The 23,188-nt window shown below is 39.2% G+C and overlaps 1 protein-coding gene across 4 annotated transcripts; it reads left to right on the top strand.

Annotated features, from left to right (window-relative positions):
• The first annotated feature begins 2,448 nt into the window (after positions 1-2,448).
• Pcmtd2 (protein-L-isoaspartate (D-aspartate) O-methyltransferase domain containing 2) lies at positions 2,449-22,432 on the top strand. Of its 4 annotated transcripts, XM_085831336.1 has the most exons (8): positions 2,449-2,553; positions 5,855-6,038; positions 7,076-7,406; positions 9,092-9,194; positions 11,147-11,318; positions 16,577-16,700; positions 19,908-20,328; positions 20,868-22,432. In XM_085831336.1, the coding sequence occupies exons 3-7, from the start codon at positions 7,100-7,102 to the stop codon at positions 20,279-20,281; spliced, it is 1,080 nt and encodes a 359-aa protein (XP_085687462.1). In that variant the 5' UTR covers positions 2,449-2,553; positions 5,855-6,038; positions 7,076-7,099; the 3' UTR covers positions 20,282-20,328; positions 20,868-22,432. The 4 variants fall into 4 exon arrangements, with proteins under 4 accessions (XP_085687462.1, XP_085687460.1, XP_085687463.1 ...); XM_085831334.1 differs by having other exon boundaries at positions 19,908-22,432; XM_085831337.1 differs by lacking the exon at positions 20,868-22,432 and having other exon boundaries at positions 16,573-16,700; positions 19,908-20,297.
• Positions 22,433-23,188: the final 756 nt, after the last annotated feature.

Below are 23,188 nucleotides of genomic sequence, written 5' to 3'. Positions count from 1 at the left end.
TGTGATTTGCCTCAGGCTCTAGCAGAGGCCTTGTTTGCCAGTTCCTGATTGTCTAGGTCCCTGAGAGGCAAGGTGGGTGGAGACTGGTCATTTGGGGGCTGTTTGCAGTTTGTTAATAGTTGTGCTCAAAAAAGAAACAAGAAGAAAGAAATTTGATTCACAGATATCTCTCTCTTCCCTCTGTCCTTCTTTCTCTCTTATCTAGTGATACAGGATGATGCAGGGGGGAGGGGCAGTGGGTAAAGGGTGAGAAAAAGAACCCACAAAGTAGCTAAGTCCAGCTACAAAGTTGGGCATGGTTCAGAGCTGGGGAAGCAGAGACAGGAGGATCCCTGGGGCTTTCTGGGTTAAACTCCAGGTTTAGTGAGAGATAGTTGTCTCAAAAAATAAGGTAGAGAGAAATAAAGGAAGTGACTAGACATTGATCTCTGGCCTCCACATGTACATACACACATGTTCATGTATACATATTTACATATGCATGCAAACACCACAGACACACCAAATTTTAAAAAAAAGCAGTTAAGTGTGTAAGGTTGCTACATGTCCTTTCATAGCTCAGTAGCTCGCTTTTCAAAAAATCCCTGATTAAAACAGTTATGTGGCTATACCTCCCATCTATTTAATATTTTTGTTGCTTCTAATGTTTGATTATTACAAATGAAGCTGTTATACTACCTACATGTGCTGGTTTTGTGTATAGTGGTAAATATCTAGGAACTCAAATGGTGATTTTTAAAAAGTTTTATGTATGTTGGAATAGTTTTGTACATCCCTGGCTAGTCTTGAACCTATTACACTGCCAAAGTATGACCTTGATCTCCTGGTCCTTCTTCCTCCACCACTAAGTGCTGGGATTACACTTGTTTGCTGTCACATCTTCTAAGACTTTGCTTAGTTCAGTATCAAACTGACAAACTATTTTCCAGAGTAGCTTTATTATTGCTCATTCCCACCAGCAATGAAAGTGATAAACAAACAGTGTGCTGCTGTTGGTCTACATCCTCACCAGTATTTGGTGAATTATAGATTTTATACATTTTGGCTATTCTAATAGGTGTGTATTGATATCTCATTGTTTTATAAATCTGCAATTATCTAATGACAAATTATGTTGATATGTTCATATGCTCATTTGCCATCTGTATATTTCCTTTGCTGAGTCATATGTTCATAGCTTTTACCCGTTTCTATTTGTGCTGTTTATTTTCTTATGGTTGAGTTTTAAGGATTTTTAGAAATCCTTTATCAGATATGTGTTTTGGGAACATTGTTTTTCAGTCTATGTCTTACCTTTTTATTCTTCTAACAGTATATTTTACAGAGAAATGATGCCAGTGTTAAAAAGATATATTTTATCTTTAAGTGTGTGTGTGTGTGTGTGTGTGTGTACACATGCCTGAGTGCCTGCAAAGGCCAAGTGTCTTGGGTACTGGAAATCAAATTTGGAAGAGCTATGTCTCTATTATTTTTACATGTGGATGTCTAATTATTCCAGCATCTTTTGTTGAAAAGACCATCATTCCTCCATTGAATTGTATTTGTTCTCTTATCAAAGGTGAGTTTACTATATTTGTATAGCTCTAACCTAGGTTTTTGTATTTGATAACATCAATTTATTTCCCCCATATGACTCTTGATTACTGTAATTTTAATAGTAAGTCATGAAATCAGATGTTGTTAGGCCTATACTTTTGTTTTGTTTTGTTTTTTGATCAATATTGTGTTATCTATTTCGGGTCTTTAGCCTTCCCACACAAGCTTTAAAAAATAGTAGAATCATTTTCTTGTCATTCGTACCACAATCCACTGCAGGTTGAGTGACTTTCTTACAGCTATTGACTCAGGCATCCAGACTCCTTCCATCTTGACACTACTTCCTTCAACATGTACCCTCCAAGCAGTATAGAGGAGATGTGCAATCACAATGATACAGAACAGGTTTCTACTTCTCAATTCAAAACTGGAAGACTAAAACTCAGAACAATCTTGACAGGTAACCCTAAAGATCACTTAGACTTTGGTTTATTTTGTAGGTTTCTTAGAAGTGGCCAGAACTGCTGGTTCAAGGTTCAAGTGTGCAGATGGCCATCCCCTGGGCCAGGTAGCCTGGCAGGGGCAGGGCCGGCAGTCATTTGTGTTGTAACTCCTGCAGGCGAGTGGACCCAATCTATCACTCTTGTTTCTTCACTCCTGCCTTTTCTACTGTGGGGGCTTTGTCCATGAGTGGACATAAGCAGGCAAAATGCCCTTCTCCCGCCGACACGCCAGCATCTTCTCATATCACTAGGCCGATATGCTCGCAGACCACGTAGTGACTGACCATTCAGGCAGGGACACACTCAAACCAGTGGGTGGAAAGGGGCAGGCTCGTGGGCTGTGCCGTTGCCCCTTTAAGAGTGTTCTTCAACCGCACATGCTCAGTTCAGGTAGAGCCCGCGCACGCGCAGAGGTAGCAGCGGATGTTTACTGCGGCTGAGGTCCGTCCGAAGCGACAGAAGCGTCTGAAGAACTGCTCTCCGAGACTCAATCCGAGGGCTGCTGAGCGCCGAGGTAGAGCCGTCTCTGCCCCTCGGCCCTTCCCTCCATATCCCTTCTCCAGCTCTGGTTACCCGTCCCCCAGCGTCCGTGTCTCTCACCATCTCCGAGAGTTTCGAACCCCAGCGCCTGTCACCCTCGCCCCCCCATCTCCCTGCCCAGCACCCTCCACGTTGCATCCTCCTCCAGCACCTCCCTCCCCTCCAGCGTGCCCCCTCCCCCGCCCCCCGCCTGTTGCTAATTCTGGGATCTGTTTGCTCTAGTTCTACAACCTATTTCTGATTAAGTAGGAAATGTTTGCAATTAGCTCAAGGGCAAGTCGGGCATTGACCGTGATTGAAACAAATTATATCTAGGGTGGATATTGGGAAGAAGGCAGAGTATCCTACAGAGGAGAAAAGAAAGACCCCTTTGGGGAAAGGTCTAAAGTAGCTGGAGAGAACCCCTGGGGCCTGGACCCTTTGTTTCTTTATTAGGCCTGTGCCTCTGCCATCAACTCCGTCATCTTGAGTATCTGCCCCCTGCTCTCTTGGGCCCTGCACTGTTGTTCTCTGTTCTTATTGAAGACATTGCTAACATTACGTCTGGTAGGCTGTCTCTAGAACGAGGTATTTAAGAGGCTCAGCACTGATTATATATAAAGGGAATTGAAGTGGGCCCTCTTGAGGTGGTGGCATTTGGTATCTCCTTTGGCCCTAGCTTTTCTCCATCCTCCTCTGAGACCTTGCTGGGAGACTTGTGAGAAGAAACTCTTTTTTTTTTTTTTCTTTAGTTTCGGTTAGTCCCAAAGCTTTTCCACCCATGAAACAGTAGGAATTGTCCCTAGTCCCTAGTCAGTATACTATTGGTCAGCTTTCATTCAGATGCAGACCACAAGTGGTATGCATTTGAGGCACACCCTCCAAGAGTTCTGGTTTTCAAGACAAGAAGTCTTGGTTATTTACCTCGTTCTGCTGGCAGGATGATGGTTTAGAATACATGTTCTAGCAAGGTATCTCCTAAGAAAGTGACATCCACTTGACTGTGGGCCAGCTGTCGCAGTTTTTTCAAACGCAGTATAGATATGAAACAGGGTTCTTTAGTCCAGTGTTGTTGCTGTCCACTTGGGGTCCTGTGCTGCTCAGTTTTTTCCTATGCCCTTTTCTTCTGTTGGCCTGTGCTAATCAGTTCTGAATGGGAACTGTAATAAGCATTATAGCAAGTAACAAAGTGTGTAGCGTAGGGTAGTAAAGGAAGGACAATCTCCTAAAAAATAGTTCTTTGCCTTCAGTTGGAATCTACTGCACTGCATTCTTGTGCAGTGATACTATTTGGTTTGGAGAGAGTATTTTCAAGTGTGTTTAGGGCTTGCTTTCTTTTCTTTCTTTCTTTCTTTCTTTCTTTCTTTCTTTCTTTTTGACATGGTGACTGATCACATCTATCTCAGCAGCAAGTAGTGATGCTTCTATGCAAGGCAACACTAGATTGTCAGACAAAGCTAATATTGAGTACCACACTCTATCATTATTCACCCACTCTCCACCAGAAGCAATTGATAGCGCTACCTTGGTGTTCTGTGTAGTCTAGAGAGTGATCTACAATAGTCACACTTTCTGTTTTAAATGAGTGAATTTATTAAGTATATATAGCAAGCAAAAGTAAAAGAACTAGTTAGTAACAGAAGTAGTTGATAGAAAACATCAAGTTGAGTATTCACTTTAGTAGGGATGACTGGGATAGCCCAGTTGAGAGACCAACCAAAAGGTAACAGCAGAAATCATCTGTGAAAATCCCATTTGAAGCAGCCATTTGGAATTCCTGATAGAGAACCCAAGTGAAGCTTCCAAGTTAAAAAAAAAAATGGATAGGTAGATAGATAGATAGTAGTTATGTGAGACCCCGACTTAGAGCGTTTCTCCCTGGAAGGTAAAGCCCCTGGATGTTCCCCAAGCTTGTTTTCCCTGATCTCTAAAAATACAGCCAGAAAGCAGCTCTTTGTTCTTTACAGTCATCTAGTAGAAATCAACTGGAGAAGTTGAGGCTGTCAGTTGGAGTTATCAATTGAACTTTCTTTTCTCTCCATGTTCGAGATTGCCATGGCTGAACTTCTGGTTTCTTGTTTCTACCAAGGCATTTTTATACCATGCAATAAACAGTAGTCTTGTAAATGGCTAATCTTTTAGCTATTCTCAAGGACAAATTGTTTTACTCTTGCGATGTTTTGTTCTTCCTTTCCCCCATCATAGAATTAGGTACCCACCAAGCTCCAGGAAGAGGTACTTTGGAGAACATTTGGAGATTGTTAGAAACAAACATACTGGCATTGGTACAGGAGAGTCCTCACTCTCATCATCCACTTTCAACAAATTTAAACAGCATATTACAGTTTACCAACATAATGCACATTATACTTGATTATCAAAGTATTAACAAGAAGTTAACAAAGAATGGTGTTCTTTTGTGAGTCTTTAACACCTGTATCCATGCTGTGTACAAAACAAAAGCCTTTGGCTAAACAGTGCTGGTTTTACCACAGCTCCTCTGGCAGTCTGTGACTGTGAGCAGTTTAGTAACTCAGACCAGCTTGCCTTACCTTCTGATGTTGAATGTAGTGCTGTCTGGTAGGTAGTAGCTGTAAAAACAGGTGGCTGATTTTTATTATTATTATTATTTTTTTTACTGGAATTCTTTTAATGTGGAATTAGCTTTTACTTCAGGAAAAAGATTCAGTAACATAAATGTCTAGTACAAATGAAATATATCTAATGTGGTACCTGCTGAAGATTGTTAATTTGTAGAACTGGGATAGGGTGAAGAGGATGGCTTTCTTGATTATGTAGGACATGTGTTAAAGGTTTTTTCCTAAACTGACCTGTAAGCATATAAATATATTTTCAACTGGTGTCCCAAATTTTAATATGACTATTTTAGATCAGTAGTGTAGCAATAGAACTAAGTGGCTTATCTAAGATTAAGCCCAAGCTTATTAGCACTAGGAACTAGTTACAACTTAGGGCAAGGGCTCTGAATTCACTTGAAAAGTAGATTAAATTTTAATAATTGAATTGTGATTTGAAAATCTAATATTTTTCTTGATTATGAAGATGGATTATTTCATCATAAAATGGAAAATAATTTATATCGAGAAAGTTTGTTTTAAGATGCTAGAGTGGTAGTTGATTTTCATTCCTAGGCTTAATTCTCTAGCACTGCTGTTACCAGTTGTGCACATGGGTGTGTCTAGGGATGGGTGTGTCTAGGGCCTGTCTCCAGTGTTCCAGAGAGAAGACTGAGGGAACAGGGACCATAGCATAATTGTTGTTATTGTTTGAGACAGGTTCTTATATAATCCATGCTGGCCTGGAACTCACGGAAGATGACCTTGAACTCCTGAGCAGGAGCTGTTGTGATTCAGAAAGTCTACTAATCTTTTGTGGTTTGGTAGTCTTTCCTTCAACCGTTTATATCAGCATCACCAGCTTTTAAGAAATAAAGCCATTAGTTTGGAAAAGTAACCTGAGGTCAGTATAAAACTGGGGAGGATTATTTTCTTTTTCTAGAAAGAAAAAGACCTTTCTGGGGTAAAAAATATTCCCTGTTCACTGGATCAGGGAATATTGTTTTAGTAGTTGTACCTAAAGGGGACGCTATCTTCACCAAGATGGGATAGAAGATAAGAAATGTACTTCTTAGATAGCAAGGAAAAGGAAGCTATATAGGAAGTAGGCCTCTGAGTGCCCAGGCAGTGACCCTTTCTACTGCTAAACTTTAGCCTTGAAACTGATTTTATGTTTGTTACAATAAAGTGTCACAGTGTGTTCTATTTGGGAAGAAAGTTTTGTGAATGTTTTTACCTAAAATGTAAACACCAGAGAAACCTAATCAGTAGGTTGGATGGATTACTTCCTGTGTGTGGGTTTGTGTATATGTTGAGATGTAGTGATCCAGTTAATGTTAATTCCATTCAATTCCATTTAAATTTGAATTTCTGTATGGCTCAGGGGCTGAAGGTATCTGCCACCCAGTCTAAAAATCTTAGTTTGATCCCAAGGGACCATTCCTGCAAATTGTGGCATCTGTAGGCCAGCAAATATACTTTCCAAGTTAATAAATGTAAAAATTTTTAAAAATTGAATTTCAGTTAAACACCATATAGTTTGTTATTTATTATTAGCTTAACTCTTTAGTGGAACTAGTGTTGTGTTTTGTTTTTTTCTAATTAAATTATGGTGTGTGGGCTCACACATGCCATTGTGTACATGAGGAGATCATGACCCTGTGGCCCTCGTTTCTCTCCTCTCAACATTATGTAGGTTCTGGGGAGTGGACTTGGGTCATGAGCTTTGTACGGCAAGTGCTTTACCCCTTGGAATATCCCTCTGACCCTAGAATTTCCACCCCCAATACCGGCATCTTTGGAGGGTGAAGTAGTTATTGACAAAACATACTCCCGTCTTTATTACATTCAGAACTGAGAATTTGGAAATAGCATATATTTAGAGATTTGGTTTTTTGCTCTTGCCCTTAATGTAAATAGTTATTGAAATTTTAATTGTAGCCTTGCTTGGCTGTGACCTTGAACATGGGCGGTGCTGTGAGTGCTGGGGAGGACAACGATGAGCTCATCGATAACTTGAAGGAAGCCCAGTACATCCGGACGGACTTAGTAGAGCAGGCTTTCCGCGCTATTGATCGAGCAGATTATTATCTTGAAGAATTTAAAGAAAATGCATACAAAGACTTGGCATGGAAACATGGAAATATTCATCTCTCAGCCCCGTGCATTTACTCGGAGGTGATGGAGGCTCTGGATCTGCAGCCTGGGCTCTCATTTCTGAATTTGGGCAGTGGTACTGGCTACCTCAGCTCCATGGTGGGGCTCATTCTAGGTGAGTGTGGATACAGAGCTTTAGTCCCCTCTGCCTTAGGACAACGTGGTTATCACTTTAGGTAGAAGGCTTTGAGGGCTGGTTGCATACCCTGTTGGAGATCACGGTCCTCCTATTAGTTGGCTGAAAGGAGGTGGTGGGTGACTGATGATATCCACTTGTGGGCTCTGAGTTGGGGGCCTGGGGTGCCTTTTCTATGTCTCCTCCTACCTATACTGCTGCGTTCTGCTGTGAATGATGGAAAACAGCAAAGGCCTGTAAATTTTGACCTTACATGATGATTTAATCTAATCACTCTTTTCCTCATCTCCTTTGAGTGTCGTTAAAATTTTTTGGTAGTTGAAGTTCTTTGTAACAGTTTCTCTTTTGTTGTTTGCTACTAAAAGAGTAGTAAGTTTATATATTTTAAAGGAATTTTCAGAGATGGAAGGGATTTATTAGGTTATGGTATTTGGAGCCATTTAGGCTATTTTCCTTACAGGTGTATGAATATAGCCATTTCTGATGATATTATCAGAATTATCAGCTGAAGAGCTATTGAATTTTTGCATTGTGTAAAACATTGTAGTGAGGCAAAGACTTCAGATGTTGCTTGCGTTTCTTCTTAATTGATATGATTTTTAATCTTAATTTGTTTTTGATTGACTAAGGCAGTGGTTTTGACTGGGGGAAAATAGATAATAAAACTGCCTATATTAGAAATGCTATTGAAAAGAGCCTAAGGGTGAAGCCTTGTGGTGGTAATGGTAGTGGTAGTGGCACATGCCTTTAATCCCAGCACTCTGGAGGCAGAGGCAGGCGTTTGAGGCTGGCCTGTTCTACAGAGCTAGTTCCAGGACAGCCAGAGAAATGCTGTCTTGAAAAACCAAAACCAAAAAAAAAAAAAAAAAAAAAAGAACAAAAAGAACCGCCACCTAAGGAGCTGAGGAGATGGCTCACTGTAAATACATAAAGACCTGAGTTCAAATCATGTAAAGGTGAACACAAGTTTAAAAAAAAAAAGCCAGATACAGCAGTGTGTGTCTGTATTCTCAGAGCTGGAAAACAGATAGGATTCTAGGGGCTTGTTTGGCCAGCCATTTTATCTCAGTTGCTGACCCCTGGGTTTATTTAGTGCTACCCTCTTTCCAAAAGTAACATTGAGTAACCTGATGCTGACTTCTGCCATGAACATTCATGGATGTGTGCATCTATCTATACACACATATACATGTGCGCGCGTGTACACACACACACACACACACCCCTTAATACCTAGTAAAAGAGTAAGCCTGGAGACACTGTGGCACTTGATACTGGCGGCAATAATAATGAAAGTGCTGTGAAATATAGATAAATCCTAATACAAATTTCATTTGTAAATACAGGTTTTTAAGATTTGTTGTAAAAGCTTCTACTCTTGCCCTTTTTTTTTTTTTTCAATTTGCAAATGATACTTTTAATGTTTGAGAGCTTTTTGAGAAGCCAAGGCATCAAAACAAATACTATGTTAGTGAATGTGTACTACACATTGAAAGACTCCCTTGGGTGGTTTAGAGCCACGGATATGCTAAGACCTCAAACCCTTGTGAGTTTCTGTAATTATACACTACAGAATTATCTGTGTTGTAATTAAGAAAGTACAGAAAACAAATGAGCAAGGGTTCTTTTCCTCGTTCTAAGAGCTTTGTTTTCTCAAACCTCAGGTCCTTTCGGTGTGAACCACGGGGTGGAGCTTCATTCAGATGTCACTGAGTACGCGAAGCAGAAACTGGATGTCTTCATCAGAACCAGTGACAGCTTTGACAAGTACGGCCAGATCTATTTATTAGTTCAAACAAAGGTTGTTAATTATATATAGAAAAAGCCAGTTTATTAGTATCCATATGCCAGAAAACATAGTTAAAGTATGGTTGGACCATCCTAGGTTATATGTGTGCCTACCCTTGTTACTGTGTTAATATTCTCTGGTTTAATTGCTTTATAGTTTTTATTTTTTCTTTCTTTTTCTTTTTTCTGGTTTTTTGGGGGGGAGGGGTAGGGGTGGGGTGGGGGGCAAGGTCTCTTTTAATAGCCCTGGCTGTCCTGAAACTCACTGTGTAGACCTGGTTGGCCTCAAATTTATAGAGCTCCCTCCATCTGTCTCTGTCTTCTGAGTGATAGGATTAAAGGCACATGTCACCACACCTTACCAGCTTTGTGTTTTATAACTTATTGATACTAAACATCAAATTTTCATTATTACAGTAAGAGAAAAAGACAATTTATTTTGCTCAGTTTTTATGTTCCAGTGTAGAAAATTTATAATCACCTAATTGTTTTCTGAAAGAGTGGACATTCCAGAGAATAAAAAGTGTTTTTTGCCAGTAGTGGTGGGCAGAGGCAGGCAGATCTTTGTGAGTTTGAGCAGCTTGGTCTACCTATCAAGTTCTAGGCTAGCTAATGAGGAAAGCCTGTCTCAAAAACAGAAAGTGTTTTTTTAAAGAAAAACCTCCTGTTGGGACTGGTGAGATGGCTCAAGAGGTAAAGGCACTTGTTGCCCAGAGTGATGACCTGAATTTGATCCTTGGGACCCACCTGATGAAAGGAGAACTGACCCCCACAAGTTGTCCTCTGAAGTCTTCACAAATACTGTGGCACACCCATATGTATACACAAGTGAATTCACACAGTGAATAAATAAATCAAAATCTAATAAAATCCCCAGTTGCTTGTCAGGCAACTGAATGTAGTACTGAGCATTGTGAAAACAGCGAAAAGTGGTGGCTGGTGTTGCTTTATATTTGGATGTTGGGACATTCACGTTTTTCTATTTTGTTTGTAAAGTATAAAGTTCTATTTCTATAGTATGATTCTATTTGGAAATGTAGCTTCTAACTCCTGGGTCTGCAAAGTGTTACAGTGTTCTGTGATTTTGTAAGTAAAACATACCCTGTGGTGGTTGGGTTTGGGGTGGAAGCCAAGAAAACTCACTTCAGATACAGAAGCTTTAAAAGGAAAGCTTTATTTTTTGAGCACCTAGGCAAGCAGCTAGTTCAGGATCCGAACCATGTCCCGGAAGGGAGACGGTACAACATTCTTACAGGATGGGAACACAAAGTGAGGGGGGACCTGAGGGACGCTGCAGTGTTATCCAACTGAATGTTGACATTATGGGTTAGACAATGGAGTGCCCATGGAGACTGGGCCTCATCCAGGGCAGCTGGCTTCAAGGTCTTTAATTCATTCTGTTGGACTTTAGGTCCAGAGCTCAGAATGATAAGGGGACAAAGGAGCTGGTCAGCTGCATGTAGCTAATTAGGGCATAACAGACAATTGATTATATAATTTTACAGCTTATGTACCTTGGTTTAGATAACAGCAATTTCTATATGCTTTGCCTATTAACAGACATTTAAGAAAACATTTGGAGAAGTGAGGTAGGTGTTTGTTCCTAGGCTTGGGGACATGAACTTGTTTGACCCTGCCAGCAAGATGAAGTGTCCTTGAGATAGCTGGACTCATACAACTGTCCCTAAGATGTCTAGACTCAGACAGCTGTTTACAATAGAAGCTGTCCAGCTATAGGGAAGTCCTCAGATCCCATGGGGCCTGGGACCCTGAATTTAGTTTCTCCCATATTGTTAAATGGAGTTTGAGAGCAAAATCGTAGTACTTAGAATAAGTTTCTTTTGCTTGTTCCCAACATGTCAGGCATAACTTTGTTTTTATGTACTTATTACAACAACATATGTAGTTACAGAAAACTTTTTTTCTTTCAGATTTGACTTCTGTGAACCTTCCTTTGTAACTGGAAATTGCCTGGAGATTGCTCCAGATTGTTGTCAGTATGATCGTGTTTATTGTGGGGCTGGTGTGCAGAAAGAACATGAAGAGTACATGAAAAATCTTCTCAAAGTTGGAGGCATCCTTGTCATGCCCTTGGAAGAGAAGGTCAGGTTCTCTACACAGCTGACATTGTGTATAGTCTCCTTCACAGACAGTTCATGTATACAATTCTTGCGGTAGCTTCTGCCAAGTTATTAACAGAGTAACACAAAGCTATATAGAGGTCTTCCATAAACTGCACTATGTTGAATCTTCTACCTCCTGTCTCTCTTACACTTATTTTTCTATTTTCTTCTTTCCTCCTCTCTACTTTTTCTTCTTTCTCTTCTCTTCTTCCTTCTCTTCACCCCAGCTCCTTTTATTTTGTGCCAGTGACCAGCCTGACATTCAGGATAGACTACAGCAAGCAGCCATGGGTGGCATAGACAATTGCTGGGGCACGAGTAGCTTACTTTTGCTAAATTTTCTCTTTTAATTTTAACTCTTTGCTGTTCTGTGACCAAAAGCTGCTGCTTCTGGCAATAAACTGCTGCTGTTAGCAGCAGGAGATTAAGAAAAGAAGTTAGTTACTCAGGTTCTTTGACTAGAGGCCCCTTGCTGATCAGGTGAGAGGCTCAGAGTTTGTTAACTCTTTGTGAGCCAGAGAGAGGAAAAGAAAAACACCCACTCTGGATGAAGCAGTGAAAAGAAGCTCCATTGATCTTTATTTCTGTTCTTTGTATATTTTCTCTGAAAACTTGCCTCATATAACTATCAGGTAGAACTGTTACAACAAGTTAATTACATGATTCTCTAAATACTTTTACATGCCAGTAAGTTGATAGTAAGTTTAAGGCAATAATTCATGTCATAGATTGATAAGGTTTAAGGAGTTACAACAGAATTATTTACATGCCCTAAATTAAGACTAATATCTGACTAAGCATTATCTGTTACAAGCCCCCCCACCATAAGTTAATTATAAGTTTAAAGCAATAATTTTTATGTCACAAGTAAGCATGGTTTTGTCAAGAGACAAATCATCTGCTTTATGTCTTATTTTGAAGCTTTGTATAGATAAACCAGTCGATAATTCTATTTTTTACCTACAGTAAATTCTGTCCTTGTACCTACAGTAAATTGTCCATTCCCTAGTGTTCTTAACCTAGACGGAATGTTTTCCTTGATTGTACATTTGTTCCAAGCCTTTCTTTTTCTAGTTCAATTGACCTATGACACATGAAAGTTTACAGAGCTCTATTTGCAGCTTTTATTCTATAGAGGGCTTGAAATTACTTGTGTAAATTTAGGAATTCTATAAAATCATTATCAGGAATTATGAAATCATCAATTTGTCTACACAGACGTAATACATGAGAGAACATCTTCATGTTGATCTGCAGAAAATCTGCTTAATAGCGTGGGCTGATGCCCAGGAATCATTAGGTTGCGTAATAGTGACAGGAAAGGCATATCAACAGCAACAGCAATCTTGGGGTGAAGTCTCTAAGGACCCTGCATTCTCAGAGCTCACCCAGTACAGTCTCACAGAATAGTGAACCACTGTCAGAAAACTCATTTGCTTGCCTTAGCCTTTGCTAAGAAGCCATGGCTTCTGTCAATTTTGATCTTACTAGTGTGCTTGCTTAATACATTGATAGAAAGTATTTTACACATTCCTTTTCAAAAATTTTCTTGTGTAGACTAGCTTGTAACTTGTAGTGCTTAAGAGAGTTCATGAAAGTAATTTTAAGTCATTTAATTTTAAATCTATATCATTTAGATGTTTACAAGGTGCATTTAGTTGATAAATCTCTTTGTGTGTATGTGCATGTATGTATGTATGTATGTATGTATGTTATGATATGCCACCACATGTAGGTGGGTGCCAGTTTGTTTGTATGCATGTGCACATGCAGAGAATTGACATATGGTGTCTTCTTTGGATGTTTTCCACCTTATGTATTGAGGCAGGGTCTCTCACTTGAACCCAGAGCTCACCAATTCAGCTAATCTAGCTAGCTACCTTCCTCTGGGGATCCCCTGTCTCCATCTTCTGAGTGTTAGGGTTACAGGTGGACCACACCACCTGCCTAGTGTTTGAGTGCTGGGAATTCGAACTCTGGTTCTCGTGTTTGCACAGCAAGTACTTTACCAACTGGGCCATCATCCTAATTCTTATTTTTTAATCTCTTGGGTTATTTTCTTTTCCTCATATTTTCTTTGCACCTGATTTGTTCAGGGGACTAGGTTTTTGGTCTTAAAGTGTACACTTTGGAATTTCCAGCCCATAGATCTCTGTGGTGGAGGATTGCATATTCTTCTGTTCTTTGTATTTTCTACCTATTGGCAATCAGATCTAGAAGCTTGGTATATTTTGGCATATTTTGATGGAGAAGAACACAAGAATATAAGTCATGTATTATGATAGACATTTATCTTCAGTATAGAAAGAACTGATTTTAAGACCACTTTCCTCCACTCATGACAAAATGTGCAGTTGCCTCAGATCCTTTATAGAATCATGTAGAATGGCAGTGGCATACAACTTACACATGCCCTCCTTTGCACTTTATAATGCCTCTAAAGTACTTGTAATACCTGATAGAGTGTCACTGCTATATAAATAGCTGTTTACTGTGTTGCTTAGGGAATAATGACAAACAAAATCTGCACATGTCCAGTGATACATGATTTACTTTCTGAATGTTTTTAGTATACAGTTGTTTGAATGTAAAAACCTTAGATCTAGAAGACAAGCTCCATTTAAGTTTATGGCATAAGCAGCCTTTCTGTTTACCTTATAGAATGACTGGAATGACTCAGCTTGATTCATTGTTTTATTAAGAACTTTAGAATAATACATTTAAACTCTTTCTTCCTTTCTTTCTCTCTCTCTCTTTCTCTCTCTCTCTCTCTCTCTCTTGGTATTTAGGTGCTGGTTAACGTTGATAAAGAGAAAACTACTATTAGTTATTTGGTCCCCCTATACTTCAGGGATAAATTTTGTTTGCTTGTTAATTTTCTTAATATGGCTTTTTGACAAAGGGAGGTAACCAATAAGGTTTTGTTAATTTTTTTATTATCACTGCAATTTTTTTTTTTGGTTTTTCGAGACAGGGTTTCTCTGTATAGCCCTGGCTGTCCTGGAACTCACTCTGTAGACCAGGCTGGCCTCGAACTCAGAAATCCACCTGCCTCTGCCTCCCGAGTGCTGGGATTAAAGGCGTGCGCCACCACGCCCGGCTTATCACTGCAAATTTTTGATTGAGATCATTTTAGCTCTAGATTAACTTGAAGAGGATAGGCATCCTCATACTATTTCTATGTGTTCATCTAGATTATAAAATACAGATTTATAGTTTTAAGGAATCATGTATAATTTATGTATTATAGTTAAATATTTGGTGATCATTATAACTAGAACTCTTCTTTTTTTTTTTTTCCAAGACAGGGTTTCTCTGTGTAGCCCTGGCTGTCCTGGAACTCACTCTGTAGACTAGGCTGGCCTTGAACTCAGAAATCTGCCTGCCTCTGCCTCCCAAGTGCTGGGATCAAAGGCGTGCGCCACCATCACCTGGCAGAACTCTTCTTTTTGTAAAAAAAGAGTTTCTGGGCTGGAGAGATGGCTCAGTGGTTAAGAGCACTGACTGCTCCTCTGAAGGTCCTGAGTTCAAATCCCAGCAACCACATTGTGGCTCACAGCCATCCATAATGAGATCTGACTCCCTCTTATGGAGTCTCTGAAGACAGCTACTTATACTTACTTTATTATACTTACATATAATATATAAATCAAATATAAATATAAATAACATATAAATATAATATACTTTATTATACTTCCATATAATAAATAAATAAATTTTTAAAAAAGTTTCTGAAGGGGCTGGAGAAATGATTCAGTGGTTAATTAAGGTCCTGGATTCAATTCCCAGCACCCACATGGTGGCTCACAACCATCTGTAACCCCAGTTCTACATAATCTGAAACCCTTTTCTGTCCTTGCCAGGTACTAGGTACACACCAGGTACACAGGTTAACACAGAAACAAAACACCCATACATGCAAATAATAAAAAAAAGGTTTTAAGTTTCTGGGTGATAAAGAGATGACTCAGGAGTTAGGTGCATACTGATCTTACAGAGGATCTGAGTTCAGAAAACTCCTGAAGGTCTGCAAACTACAGACTTAGGGAATCTGATGGCCTCTACTGAACTCTTAAAGAGTACTGGCTCTCACATGTGCATATAAGTTAAAAAATAAATCTTCAGCCGGGCAGTGGTGGCGCACGCCTTTAATCCCAGGACTTAGGGAGGCAGAGACAGGAGGATTTCTGAATTCGAGGCCAGCCTGGTCTACAAAGTGAGTTCCAGGACAGCCAAGGCTACACAGAGAAACCCTGTCTTGGGAAAAAAAAAAAAACAAAAAAAAAACAAACCCCAAAAAACCAAAAATAGAATAAAAAAATAAATCTTCAAAATTTTCTGAAAAGAATGTGTTTGCTCCCAATATAATTAATCTTTAGTAATTGTACTGCTTAATCCTTTTAGAGAATCTTATTTTTGGATGAGTTTCTGAGTTAGATGTTTTTAGAAAAGATAATCATATAATCTTCTCAGTCTTATGACCTGTTAAGGGCGTATGCAGACTGTCCTAGTCACAGTGAACACACAGAGGCTGTGTAGTTTAATTGGATTCTTTGGTACTAATCCTATAATATAAAGTGCTTTGATGACCCACACTGCTGTCTGTCAGCTAGCATATTGCACCGCACCCCTGAAGTGCTGTCAGTGAGAGTAAGGACAGTTGCCTTAGGTATCTAGTATAACACATTGATGTTGATGAAAGTCACAGCAACAAGGTTTTAGCTCTGGCATTTGGACCTCTCTTGTCCTCTAGGTATTGCAGGTGCAGATGGCTTAAAGCTCAGATGTTTTTGTGCCTTGGATGCCATTGCAGCTGTACTCCTGATAGCAGCACATAGAATTCAGGGTAAATGGTTGAAGTATTTTAGCCGTTGTACATCTTTGGTTAGTTTTACTGAGGACAGGCCCTCCCCAACTTACCTTCAGCCACTGTTTTGAAGAATCCTAAAAAGTTATTTTTATAAATCTTATCTTCACTACCTTTTTATGTTTTCTTGTAGTCCTTTGACTGACTTATCATTTGTGTTTCTTATAAACAGAAGTTAGGTCAAGGAGTTTGAGTATGTTCATGCTTAGCATTTTCATAAGAATATTTATGTTGTTAGTTGTCTCACATTAGGTGTATATAAACAGGCTGTTTCATATTTAGATTTGCTATATAGAAATGATTACACTTAAATATAAGTTGTCCAGTGACCAAATCCTTTGGATATTTTTGTTTTGTTTTTGAGATAGTTGACCAAGATAACACGCACAGGCCCTTCTGCTTGGGAGACAAAAAAGATTCTGGCTGTTTCCTTTGCCCCTCTGGTCCAGCCTTGCCGTTCGGAATCAGGACAGCCCAGACTTGTCCAGCTACGTGAGTATGAACATCCTGTCTTTTATCTTTGATTAAAGTTAGAATAGAAACAAAATGTACAAAAAACGTTTTGATATTAAAGAGTGCTAATCTCCCCTGTTGAATTCTCAAATTATACAGGATGTTTTAGATATTTTTAAAGTATCTCTTTTTAGTTCATCTTGATGATCTTAATCTTCTTTTAAATCTATAAAATGTTGTTGCTAGTCATGCTTTTCAGAGTAGCAGATTCACACACGAATAAAGGAGATTATTTTGGGAATCGTAGGCAGTTTGCCTTGCTTGCTGGGAATTGTTACCCGAATATAGCCCTCTTTCTCACAGTACCTGTCTCATGCCACTTTAAGCAAATATAGGTGAGGAACCTGTTCTGCTGTGTGATTGAGAAATTTTGTGTAGCCTCACATGTTTTGAACCTTTGTGTTTACTCTCTAAGATGCAGGCTGTACATGGAGCTAATGTAGGCTGACCTTCATCCTGATGTTTGTTTCATATTTAAAATATCTTTTACAAAAATAGGATTTCAAAGTGATGAAGATTTAGGATTTCCAAATGAAAACTATCCATCGTACTTTTCTGATCACTTAAAACATTTTGTAAACCTCTGAGTGTGTGTGTGTATATGTGTGTGTGTGTGTGTGTGTGTGTGTGTGTGTGTGTAAGAGAGAGAGAGAGACTATGAATGTGAATTATGAATAGTTCTAACACATACATTTTGGTTAATTTCTTCCAAAAACACTTCAATTAGTCCTACTTTGTGTGTCAGGTAACATAGACAAAGCCTTGACATTTGGTAACCAGCCACAATGAAACATACAAAGCGCTTGGAAGGATGAGGGAAGTTATGTAGAGGATGATGTTATGTTGTGCTTGGTTATGTTCAGGGTGAAAGAAAACTTTCTTAAGAGAGGTATAGAGAATCTCTCTTACTACGTATCACCTGTCAATATAAAAGCTTATGGCCAATAAGCTGAGGCAGGAAATAGGAGGTCAGACATCCAGTAGGGAAAGAGAGAATTCTGAGAAATAATGAGAGGCATGGAAGATTTAAACTGAAATGCTGAGGAGTCAGACATAAACTAGCAAATAGCTGAACTCAGGATAGAATAAAGAGAAAATTCGCTCTAGGAACTCTTGAGATGGATATACAAAAGACAAGGAGAAGAAACCAGCCATGCAGCTGAACCCAGGTTAAAATAACAGAGATAATGAGTTAAGAAAAAGTCAGAAAACAAGCCAAAACTTACAGCCTAGTCATCTATCAATGAATAATTAGTCTAAGAGAATAATTATTTACTCTGGGAGCAGAGGCTGAGAGGAAAAACTTGATTAATTTTTATAGCTGTTGCTCATTAGCATTTAATCCAATCCTTTAATTTTCATATTCAGTTATTATTATGGCGAACTTATTAAAATGGTAGAAAAACCTAAAGTTACAGAGAGGAGTAGAAAGCTAGAACTGGGCAAACTTTGGGACACACATTTCATGGTGTAGTCACTGTGGGATATGTTGGAGAAACTGACTGGAATGTAATTCCCTATGTGGCTGTGGACAGCTTCAGATATTATTCAAGATGCCATACATTTGTATAGGTATAATCCTATCAATCATTTGTAGGGTGAATTTGTCAGACTGGTTTTCTGAAATTTTGTTATCTAAACAAATGTGCCCCTACTAAGAAAATGCACCATCCTTTGGCACAGTTTCTGGGTTTGGAAGACAAGAATTCATGAAAACATTTGGGAGACTTTAAAAATCTAGTTAAATGTGAGTGTTTCTGTATGAGGACTTGTCAAGCCTGACTAGGAACCTTAGGCATGTATTGCCTCCTGAAATGCGAATGTTGAGTAATAAACATTTGTGTGATTTGGTTAGAATTTCTAAAGTGATCAGTTGGGTAGGGTGTTTGCAGTTTCTATCTTTTCTAGATCACTGAAGTTGATGAGACCAAGGGAATAAGAGAAACCATATAGCAAAGCCAGCATACAAAGAGACCACGCAGCTTGGACATGCACTGCCTGGAGCATCCTCCTAAGTGGCATGCATGCAGGCTGGAGGCAGAAGTCAGGCAGGAAGTTGATGGGGTTTTCCCTATCATGCAAGAGAAAAAGATTGAGACACCACCAGCCTCTCAACAGGAAGGGTTCCGGGACACATGACCTTTCTGAGGAAGAACAGGAGAGCCTAAGGTATTGTGCTGAGTCTGGGGTAGGTTTGACTTGATTGGGACTGAGTTTCAACTTGGGGAACTGGTCTATATTATTTAAGTTTACAGAATAGATATTAAACCAAGGATTAGTAGTCATACTGAGAGAGGAGTAGAGTGGACACTGAGCCTTTGGGCATGTCACAAGGCCTAAGAGAAGTCAAGTCATAGAGAAGGGCTGTGAACTTGGCCATAGTGAACTGCATCAGTTTTCCTGGTGGCCCTCAGAGAAAGCTGGACAGGTCAGAGCCGATACTTGGGAACCCAGTGGCCAGTGGTGAGACTGTTTTAGCATCTTGGGGAAACAGCTGGATTGCAAATGTTCCGGAACTAATCTTTTCTTAATTGGGTTGGTGAGAGCAGGATATAGTACAGGTCATTTGTTGTCGAGAGACAAGGCCTTAACTGCTCAGTAGAATGACAGGATGCAGGCAGGGTACCATAGCTTCATCTTGCAGAGAGAACACATGCCTATGTTCTCAGAGACAAAAGAAAAGAGAGAAGGGTTGGTGCTTCAAAAAGATGGGGGAGACGCTGTTTGTTGTTAGAACCTTGTCTAACGACAGTTCTTCCATTTCTGCAGGGCAGAAGATATTGGTGGGCTCTAGACAGGGGTTATGATTTTGGTTACAAATGTTGCTGATAGCATGAGAGTCCCTTCTGTTTTAACGTATTTAAACTCATGTAAAAGGATGTTAGAAATGTAGATTGCTGTATTACTGAGTGGATGTTGTGATGTCATTGAGCAGAATAGAGTTATAAACTAGGTTGTAAGAACAAATCCTAAGTTTCAGATTTTACCACTGATCATCTAGACAGCATTTCTTTCCTTTGCAGAGTTGAGAACTAGTATATTTGCAAAGCTTTTGAGAAACACGTGTGGTGCAAAGTAGACCATTGGTTCCTATTTGCTTAGAATACTCCCCTTTTTGAAGTCCTTTCAGCAAGTTAGGTGTGGGTTGGCCCCACCCATGCCCACAGGCTCTGCCCCTGTCCACAGCACCACCAGCCGTGCGCAGCCTACAGGACCTGGCCCGGCTTGCTATCCGTGGCAGCATCAAGAGGGCTATGCGACAGGAAGCCACAAGAGGAGGTGGCCTGAAGAACACACCTATGTTTAAAAGAAGGCGAGTCCGTCGCCGCAGAATGGAGACCATTGTCTTTTTGGACAAAGAGGTTTTTGCCAGTCGAATTTCCAACCCCTCTGATGACACCAGCTGTGAGGATGCAGAGGAGGATCGGCGGGAAGTGGCAGAGAGGACCTTACAAGAGACCAAGCCTGAGCCACCAGTGAACTTCCTTCGTCAGAGGGTATTGCGCCTCCCATTGCCTGATCCCCTGAAGTACTACCTGCTGTATTACAGGGAAAAGTGAGCTGTGGGAGAGTGGGACCAGGATACCCAGAGGAAACTGCTGGCCAGGTACATGTCTTTTCCCTTTCTTGGTTCCTGTCTGTGCTCTAAAACTTCCCATGTAATGGTGTGATTTATTTAAGTACAGTCTAACAAGAAACTGCATAGAATTATTTTCTTTGGGGGTGGGGAGGGGTGTGCATCTTTTTGGCTCTACTGTAACTTGAACTCATTGGGAACTGCATGATGTCTGCTCCTTATAGAGGCAAGCTTTCACATTGAGACTTGAATTAAATTTGATTGGATCCTGTGTGAGGCAAGGGGCAAGTCTGTAAAGGTGTGACACACCACCACGCAAATTTCATGTGATGGTTCTATTGCTGGCCTCTGACTTTTGCCTTTTTCTATGCTCAGAAATGTTGAAAATCCTCCCTTATTTAAATCAAACTAATCAAATATTATGTGAAATGTCATCCATAATTTTTTAAAGAAAAAGAAAATGAGATGCAGAAGGAGGAATAATGTATAGAAATGCCAGATATCTTTCAGGAATTTCCAAAGACTTGCAAGCAGTCGATCCTCCCCTGATTCCTTCTGATGCTTTATAGGAACCACCATCAAGTGATCTCTTTTTCTGAGAGGAAAAGTTTTTCCTGAACCATCGCAGTGATTCATGAGTCAGTTCTAAGGTATCTACATGAGAATTTTCTGTGCAGGTGGAGAGACTGCAGTGTCACAGAACGCCCGTGCTTCTTGACTTCTTTGGTCATATTAGAGTACTGGGTCATAGATTTTTATCTTTTATAATTCTGGAGAAAAAAATTGTTAGTTTTGTAAGTTTTCTTAAGAACAGATATATGTATTTTAATAGCTCCATTGCATTAGAGCAGTTTAACTTAGTGACATGTGAAATCTGTTATCTCCAGGCCATAGGTGTTGAGAACTATCAAGTTTAAAAAAAGGGGGTGGGGGGGGAGAGTGGCAACCTTTCTGCTGTCAGAGGGAAGGACTTGAAGTTGCATTGCTGATTCCAAAAGCTGGCTCTTAAAAATTTTTTTTTCTAGCCCAAAGAAAAGAATAGTGTTAATTGTTAGTAATAAGCCCAAGTTAGAGTACTAATTTAGGATTAAGTACTGAGATCTTATGATTGACTTTTAGTTTAGCCTCACATGACTTGCAGGGAGAAATTTGATAGTTTTGCGATTTCTCCAGCTTAAATGTGTATTTTGGTTCTTCTTTTTCTTTTTTCTTTTTTTAAAGTTAGTTGAATTATTTTTACCACACATTATAGTCTGCATGTATAGCTGGGAAAACGTATAATACCCTACATTATAAATATAATGTACACTTACATGACTTTAAATATAAGCTATTTAAAGAAATTCATAGTTGGTTTTACTTGCCTTTTAACTCCACTTTGGGCTTCTTTTCTCTCAGAGGGAAGCGCATGCTCTAACTTGACTTGCAAACGTTTGTCGTTTGCAGGTTGCTCTTGATGTTAACTCTGATTGTTAGCTAGACTTTTGTTACCTGGAAAATTTTGGACATAAAATTAAATAAATGATACCTGTGAAGTTTGTATATTAGGTGGATTGATTGAATTTTTTCCTGTAATTGAGTATGGGCTACATTTTGAAAAGCCACATTTGCCTTTATGCTGGACTTTTAAAAAATGACAATGTGTAAGACGTTTTCCCTTTATATGTTAAACTTTTCTTAGCATTTTGTATTTATATTTTATCACTTTGTGATTTTAAACTACAATTCAGTGAAATATAGTGAACAAGTGAGAAATAGATTGGCCTTTATCTTATACTACCAGGGAAAATTTAAATTTTCTCATAAACACTTTGCTGCCAGAATTCAGTATATACCAATGGTATATACAATAATATTCCACATTCTGTTTTCAGGCTAATAAATGTTAATGTAGTCTAATGTTTGTCTTCAGGATCTGTATTGTAAACAAAATATTGACAGTGGCTATGTTTCAAGGAGTGAGTATTTTTAAACACATGACTTCTGTTGTAATAATCAAAGGTGTACATAAAAATAGATTTGTCAACATGGAACTTAAAGTTGAAAATCCAAGAAATTAGAAACACTGATTTTTTTTTAATTAGGTGAAACATATGGGTAAACACAAATGAATCAATAAAACCGTGTTACGACATTCTATTCTCAGTATTGCTTCTGTGTTGAGTATGGGATTCTTGATTACATTCTCTTAAGACTTCATAATGAGATTGCAAAGATGGCTCATGCAGAAGATCCAGGTTCAGTTCTTAGCAGCCACATAGCAGCTCACAACTGACTATAACTCCAGTTCCCTGGGATCTGATTATCTCTTCTGAATTCCTATGAGCCTCAGGCACACATGTGGTGACTTGTATACATGCCGGCAAAACACACATGCATATCAAAAAAATCTTTAAAAACATTTTTACTAATACACGTCGTTTTCCTTACTAAATTTTCCTTCACCAGATACTTGTATTGTTTAATTTATAATTCTTATATATGATAGAAGGACCGTTACCTACTGTTCATAATTAAAAATGTGAATTGGAGCCGGGCGTGGTGGCGAATGCCTTTAATCCTAGCACTCGGGAGGCAGAGGCAGGTGGATTTCTGAGTTCGAGGCCAGACTGGTCTACAGAATGAGTTCCAGGATCAGCCAGGACTATACAGAGAAACCCTGTCTCAAAAAAACCAAAAAAAAAAAAAAAAAAAAAAATTGAATTGGAATAGACAAATTGAAAAGAACTTTAAAGAATATATTTATTTGCTATTTTAATCCTTTGCTCATATTTTGAGAATGTTAAAGGGAAAGCAATACATTCAGTATTTGCTTTAATTAGTGTGGTTCTTATGTAGATTCATACTCATGTATAAATGTTTAATATAGAACCTGTATGCTAGTGATAAA

The sequence above is a fragment of the Mus caroli genome, unplaced genomic scaffold, assembly GCF_978045245.1.
Source record: "Mus caroli unplaced genomic scaffold, Mus_caroli_1 scaffold_2, whole genome shotgun sequence".
Lineage (NCBI taxonomy): Eukaryota > Metazoa > Chordata > Mammalia > Rodentia > Muridae > Mus > Mus caroli.
This window is presented reverse-complemented; position numbering and strand designations above follow the sequence as displayed.